This window comes from Cornus florida, unplaced genomic scaffold (genome assembly GCF_030987335.1).
Source record: "Cornus florida cultivar Cherokee Brave unplaced genomic scaffold, ASM3098733v1 CherokeeBrave_3.0.0_Hap2_Chr10, whole genome shotgun sequence".
Lineage (NCBI taxonomy): Eukaryota > Viridiplantae > Streptophyta > Magnoliopsida > Cornales > Cornaceae > Cornus > Cornus florida.
In genome coordinates, this window is record NW_026775580.1 from 97,057,246 (window position 1) to 97,064,705 (window position 7,460).

At 39.5% G+C, this 7,460-nt stretch overlaps 1 protein-coding gene across 1 annotated transcript; it reads left to right on the forward strand.

Moving 5' to 3' along the window:
• Window positions 1-214: 214 nt before the first annotated feature.
• LOC132278188 (uncharacterized) lies at window positions 215-1,177 on the forward strand. The gene has a single exon (XM_059779997.1). It carries the CDS (start codon window positions 215-217, stop codon window positions 1,175-1,177), a length of 963 nt encoding a protein of 320 aa, XP_059635980.1.
• Window positions 1,178-7,460: the final 6,283 nt, after the last annotated feature.

The window sequence follows — 7,460 nt, forward strand, 5'->3', positions numbered from 1 at the left end:
AACTCAAACTTCAGCTGGATAAGCTAACCCTCAAAGGGAAGATCAGGAAGAAAATCAGCCTGCTCCAATCATACAAGATTCTACGTCTAAGCATGAGGAGGGACATCAGGCCAGCCACCAAGTGGAGGCCGAAAGTGTCAGCAATATAGTGACACGATTTGAAGGTAGAGTGGAGGCTTCCCAATGCCAAGTCGCTTGGGAGATCAACAAAAATATGGAGCCGCTGGTGGCTTCATCCCATATAACTAATACTCAGCTCCAACAGCTGAACGAGGTAATTAATGCCTTAGTGACTCGTATTGATAGGCAGGTTATTTCTCAACTGCCTAGGTTAGAAAACCAAAATGATAGACAAATGGACCAATTTCCTCCTCAACAAGTCAGTCAACCAGAAAAAGGTGCCCAACCACCTCCCATGGTTAATGGTCCTCGACTAGTAGCTCTAATTCCACCACAAGTCCATCCAGTAGAGCCAGGAGTGAATGGTCACCAACAACCAAGATGGAGAAATCATGACCAACCTAATGGTCGACCACCCCATCTTCAACCTCAAGTCTTACCACCTCAGGCTGCGAACCCGGGGGGGCAAGAAGGACATAACCCTTGGCCCAATGTCCTTTTTCAGAACCAAGCCCCCCCTATGGTCATGACTAGGGAGCAATTAGCTGAGGTCATACAAGAACAATATGGACCAGCTTTGAAAAGGGCCACTCGACCTACTTTCAGGCACCCATTTCCTGATTGGATAAATCGGATGGATCTTCCCCAAAATTTTTGGGTGCCGAACTTTGCAACCTTTTCAGGAGAGGGCAACCAATTGACTCTTGAGCATATTGCCCATTTCACGTTAAAATGTGGGCCGCTTAGTAACAACGATTGGTATAAAATGAAGTTATTCTCCAACACTCTCACTGAGACTGCATTCAAGTGGTATTTAAACTTGCCACCAAATTCCATACATACTTGGCAACAAATGCAGGATGTGTTCCATGATCAGTTTTATAGGAAAGAACCAGAAGTCTCTATGTCTGACTTATCTAGGATCCATCAGTTGCCAAATGAGGATGTTAAGACATTTTTTGCTAGGTTTAAGAAGGCACGAAATAGGTGCCAACTTACTTTACCTGAAGAAGAGTTTGTCAACTTGGCTCTTAACGGTTTAGACTTCGAACTATGAAAGAAATTCGAGGGTACTCATTTTTGGAGATTTATTCCAATTAGCCGATAGGGTCACCAAGTATGAAAAAATCCTACGAGAAGAAAACGAGAGGAAAAACTCCTTTCGGGGGACCTATTATAAGGACCCTAATTACGAAATACACATGGTTAACACAGTATACGACGACCTAGAGGTCGATGCTGTTGAAATTATTTCAAAAAAACCATATGTATGTAAAGCCTTAGCTAAGCCCTTAGAGACTGTTAGCGGTGTTCAACCCTCATCATCTTCAGCTAAAAGGAATATCTTTGAGGCTGGCAAACAATATGCTTTCGATATAAGTAAAGCAGAACAAATCTTTGACCACCTTCTGTCTGATAAAATTATCAAAGTCACTGGGGTGCATAAAATACCCTCAGCTGACGAGATCAAAGGTCGAGAGGATTACAAATATTATAACTTCTGGAATCACGCAACTAATAATTGTGTTGTCTTTTGTAATGTGATTCGGGCACAGATCGAGAAGGGGACATGGAAGTTTTTAGAAAAGAAGAAAGAGGTGATGAGTGTTGACAGCGATCCATTCCCAGCCTTGGTCAGCAGTAATATGGTCGAGATCTCCATGGCCAGTAGGCCACAAAGAAGAATTGATTTTGAGGATACTTTGACCAACAGAGAAATCAAGGCTGAAGGAAAGAAACCAATGGTTGAGGAAACTCCAAGGTCTAAAAATGACTTGGAAAAAGAGTTGAGAGAAGCCTAACTGGCACTGATCAAGCAGGGATTATGCCCTAAGTGCAAGACAGACATTGGAAGGGACCGAGAGAGGATCCATGGCGATACTCGGGGACGCCCTGGAAGTTCACGTTATGAAAATAGACCTAGGTTACCCTTGTCTAGGGTGTCTGTGACAAGCCGATTAACATTGCCTGACAGGAGATCTAATACCAATGAGCATCATAAGCGAAGGCGAGAAGTGAACTCCAATAGTCGGGCAAGGAACCCAACTCATGCTGTCTGGAAGCCTAAGGAGCCTAACTCAAATGTGGCTCGCCAAGCTGGAACATTAGTTGACCGCCCAAACCATAGGCAAAGGATGGTCAAGCCATCGGCCACTGACGATGGTCAAGCCACCGGCCACTGACGATGGTCGATGGTCAAGGTTGAGTCATCCAAAGTTCTCTAGGGCCAGGGATATCTCGCCAGCATTCATGTCTCGCACTCAAGTGAGACGTTGGCAGCGGATGAAAACTGAGTTATGGAGAATGGAAGAGAAATATTCAGCTCCACAGCCAGAGAATGTGACTTTGCTTAGGAGATAACCTGCTAAGCAAGATTCAAAAAGTGATCCGAAAGGAAAATTTAAGGAAGATAGTGCAGATGGAAATGGGGGCACGGAAGAGAAATGTGCGTCTTCGTCCATGAAGGAAGCTGAAGATGAAGCAGGATTTGGTGATGATGAACTCGACCTAGATGACCAGGATGATAGTTCAAAGGGTATTAAGTTTGGTTCATTTGAAGGAATTGTAAACTGCAACATGGTTCTTACTTTACCTCATATTTTTTAGGTTAAGCCTGATCAACCCTTCACCATGGAGAGAGACATTGAGGTGATTGAGGATGAAGGCCAGGAAGTTCCAGAGATCATCGAAAACCCATCTGAGTCGATCACCTAAGATAAGAAATAGAAAGTTGCTGTGATAAGAGCTAAACAATACGGTGATGAGTTGGTGACTATTGGGAGGGATCAGGCAGTCAGGGTGATCTTTGAGAAGCCTTCTACCGCAATGTCTCAACATTTGAAACCACTCTATATCAGGGTGCTCCTAGAAGGGATGCCAATGTCTCGAGCACTGATAGATAATAGTTCTGCGGTCAATATCCTTCCGATGAACACCATGAGGTTGCTGCAAAAAACGAAAGATGACTTGATTCCCACTGACTTGACAGTCAGTAATTTTATTGGGGGCAGAACTAGGACCAAGGGTATGGTCACCCTGGAAATGACAGTTGGAAAATGTAGGACTATGACGGCATTCTTCGTGGTCGACGTAGGGGCGGCTTACAACGCTTTGATTGGGCGTGACTGGTTGCACCAACATTTCTGCATCCCCTTTACCCTCCACCAGTTCATGATTTTCTGGGATGGGGATGAAATTCAAGTCATATAAGGAGGGAGACAATAAGCCTTTCGAAGCTCAGGTCCATGTGGTTGATGTAGTTTTATATGAGGAGGAAATGGGTCCTGTGAGGCTCATTGGGTGTGACAAGTATGGCAAGCTTGGTAAGGTGACGATGAGGAAAAATCTGATAGACAGGGACTTATCTGATTTATTCAAGGAACTATCGAGGCCAAATGTTATCTGTGAGCCAAGGTCAATAGTTGAAGTTGATGAACAACGGGTTGTTAATGGACCAAGCCCAAAAGGAGAATGAGAAAATGCTTGCATTTAAAACTAGCATGGCACGGCTGAGAGCGTATCTCGCTGAATGATGGGCAATGTTGTAGAGTGATATGTCGGCCAATATGGCCGAAATCATAGAAAAAGATGAGTCAGGGGATTGTCGAGATGTTATTCAGTCAGAAGAGTTAGATACAGCTCCATCCAAGCTAGAGGATCTGAAGGCCGATGTTCAGCATCCTTTGTTGGAGATCAATTTGAGATCAGAAGAAAAGCCTCGACTAACCTACATAAGTGACCTTCTAGAACCTGATTTTAAAGCTGAACTGATCTTGTTGCTTAGAAAATATAAGGATTGTTTTGCTTGGAATTACACTAAGATGCCGGGATTACCAAGGCAACTAGTCGAGCATCGACTTCCTATAAAAGAAGGTTTTATACCTTTCAAGCAAATGCCTAGACGTATGTCAACAGAGGTGACTATGAAAGTAAAGGAAGAGATTGAGAGGTTGCTCAAGGCAGGATTCATTTGAACCACGAGGTATTGTGATTGGCTATCCAATATTGTTCCCGTGGTTAAGAAGAATGGGAAGATAAGGGTATGCGTAGACTTCAGGAATTTAAATTCAGCTACCCCAAAAAATGAGTATCCGATGCCCATGGCCGATCAATTGATTGATGCAGCCACCAAGAATAAGATTCTGTCATTCATGGATGGTCACTTAGGATACAACCAGATATTCATAGCAGAAGATGATGTTAACAAGACGGCATTTAGATGTCCGGGAGCCATAGGCACTTTCAAATGGGTAGTAATGCCCTTTGGTTTGAAGAATGCCGGAGCTACTTGTAATACCCCTAATTTTAAAAAGACAGTTCTGGAATTTATTTATTTTATTTAATTGCATTTTAATTAAGTTAATTGTAGTTTTTCCTGTTTATTTGGATTTACTTGTTTTATTTGTTAATTTAATATAACTGTTTTGTTATTACTTAATTTTTTTATTGTTATTTATTTAATTATTGTTACTTATTTGTTAATTAACTCAATTGATGTCACGGTTATTTTTTAAAAAAGAAATAAATAAATAAATGGCCTTAAGTGAGTTAGGTTAGAATACGTAAATTCTTTAGGATTTATGTGGTTGAGGGTTTTGTTTTAGCCGACATAGATTTCATGGGCCGGCTAGGATTGGAATTAAGGCTTAGTCTCTAATTATACATGGATTAGGGTTATCATGATTCACCTATAAATATAAGCAATACGGTGGTTTAGGGTTTTAGAAAACTAAGCCAAATTATGTAAAAACAGAGAGACCGTGAGATACAGAGAGCAACTGAGAGATTAAAGGAGGGATTCAAGGAGGATTTCGGGACTAAATTAGGAGCAGCAGAGGTATTTTAACACAACCGACGTTGCCGGAGTTGATAGAGACGATAGTTAGAGATTTTAATCCAAAGTCTCAAGGCAAGTCTTTGTTTTTCTCTTTCCCGTTAATTCGTGTTCTGTGCATGCCTAGTTAGACTCCAGGGATTAAAACAAGGATAAAATGGACTTAAATAAACTTTATAACAAGTATTATATGCATGTATGAATTTCGTTTACTCTCGTGAATTAACTGCTTTGCAAAAATTGTTGTTATTTTGCTATTTGTTCTTGCTGTGGTTTACGGTTAAGCTTTATTTTAATTGAGATTAGTAGGATGTTTAGATGCCTTGTAATCACTCTAGGACTGAGTTTGAACTCTAAAACAAGTGCTTGGAACATTATTTAATTTCACTAAATTACTCTGAATTAAATCTGTTGTAATTTGCTTAAAAATTTCTAACGGAGGTTCTGTAAACGTGGCTTTAAAACTTATGTTCCTACACATGTTAGGATTGGATCTCAGTGGTTTAAACTTATCTAGGACTAAGATTGAACCTATAACAAGGATTTAAAAGTACTACAGAGGACTGGTACTCACAAAAATTGGAGAAGACGAAGATGAAACGGACGTAGGCTGCTAAGAGGAGGGAGAGCAGGCTCCCAATTTCCTTAGAGCCGGCTCCTAGGAAGGTGGAGCCAGCTCTTGGTGTACTAGAGCAGGCTCTAAAGAGTCTATAGCCGGCTCTAGATGGAAAAGAGCAGGCTCCAATTTTTCTAGAGCCTGCTCTCTTTTAAAACGCACAGTTTTGATTATTTTAAAGGCTGTTTGGGCTAAACTGGATTCTACACTTTGTTTAAATGGTTTAAAGTGATGTGTAGGACTATATAAAATTTGTATTATGATGGGAAAATATAATTTCATAATTGGATTGAAGAATAGAGTAAGAAGAACCTAAGAGAAAACTGGTAGCTTGCACACTGTCTTGTTGGTTTTAATTACTGAAATCTGGTAAGGTTTTTATATATGATCTAAATATGTATAATTGAATATTATTCCAGTATTATAAGTATTGTGAATTACTTATATTTAACTATACCTAGTTTGGGTTTAAATTGGATACTCAAATTATTATAATTGTATCGATTTATCGACTGTTTTGAACATTAAACTATGTACTGGAGTTTGGAATTTCTGTATTACATAATTTATTGTTTAATTATATTTAAACAGAAGTATAAGAATAGTAAGTGCTTGAAATCATCTATTCTTGATTGGGAATAAATTGATATATTTGTATTAGCATTTTAAATGATTAAAATGTGATGTTTGGATTCTGTAATAATTCCTATTGACTTGTTATATGTATTAAATGGTATTTATGCATATTATGGAATGTGGTTGATGACTATTTAATATTGTTGCGTCAACTATGTTAACTGGAGGATTGTATGTACCGGTATTGGACGGTGACATACTAGGTATGGATTAGCTCAAGCACTAAATCCTACCTAATTTGGAATGAGTTAGATTAACCATAAAAAGGTTAAGTCCTACTTATATGGATATATATGAACCGGTATGGGACAATGTCATATTAGGGATGGCATAGTTCAAAACACTAAGACCTACCTATATTGGGAATGGATTAGTTCAAAACACTAAGTCCTACCTAATTTGGATTAAGGTATGCATTAACCATAAAGGTTAAGTCCATCACCTACTTGTGTCATGTCAATCAAATAAATAGAATGACCTATTATGGTTTCAGGATGGATTTGTTATACATATATCAGACCACTATACAGATGGATGATATTTTGTATTAGGAGTACGGACTTTATATATTTATTATATATGCCATGATATGAGCTTGAATCTTAGGACCATGGTTAGGGCGCGTATATCGCCTAGGATGGATAACTGGACATAGGTGTTGTTCCCTGGTAGGTTTAGGTATTCATGTCCACCTTCGGGTGCGTATTCGCATGTTGCCTTCTATTCAAGCTGAGACAGACCTACTGGACTTGCGAGCGTCCTATAGTGTGTAATATATATACATATATGGACTACTCTAGATAGTGTTGAGTCTTTCTAGGATGTATCTGCGTATCAGATTACTATTTGGATCGTAGTAGATCAGGACTTGCATGTGGGCCTGACCCACTCCTTTATTTTTCAGGTGCTCGGCAGTTCTAGAATTAGAGGTTAATCGTGTAAAGTATATACAGACTTCCATTCCACCGACTACGTAGGACGACTCTCTATGTTTAGCTTTATATTTTATTTCCAGTTCGAGACTTTTTATTAGGGGTTCTCTAGAAGGATTCACGAGTTATAAACTATGGAGGTTTTGGAATATAGATTTTTATTTTAGTTTCTTCCAGCTATTTAATTTTATTTCTTATTTCACTTTGTATTCCGTGTTCGATTTAAAATACTTTAATTATTTGATATCCCTTGAGTTTGGGCTCGGAACTGATCAACCCGCGTCTCGGATCCGAGGGGTATCACACTACTTATCAACGAGCT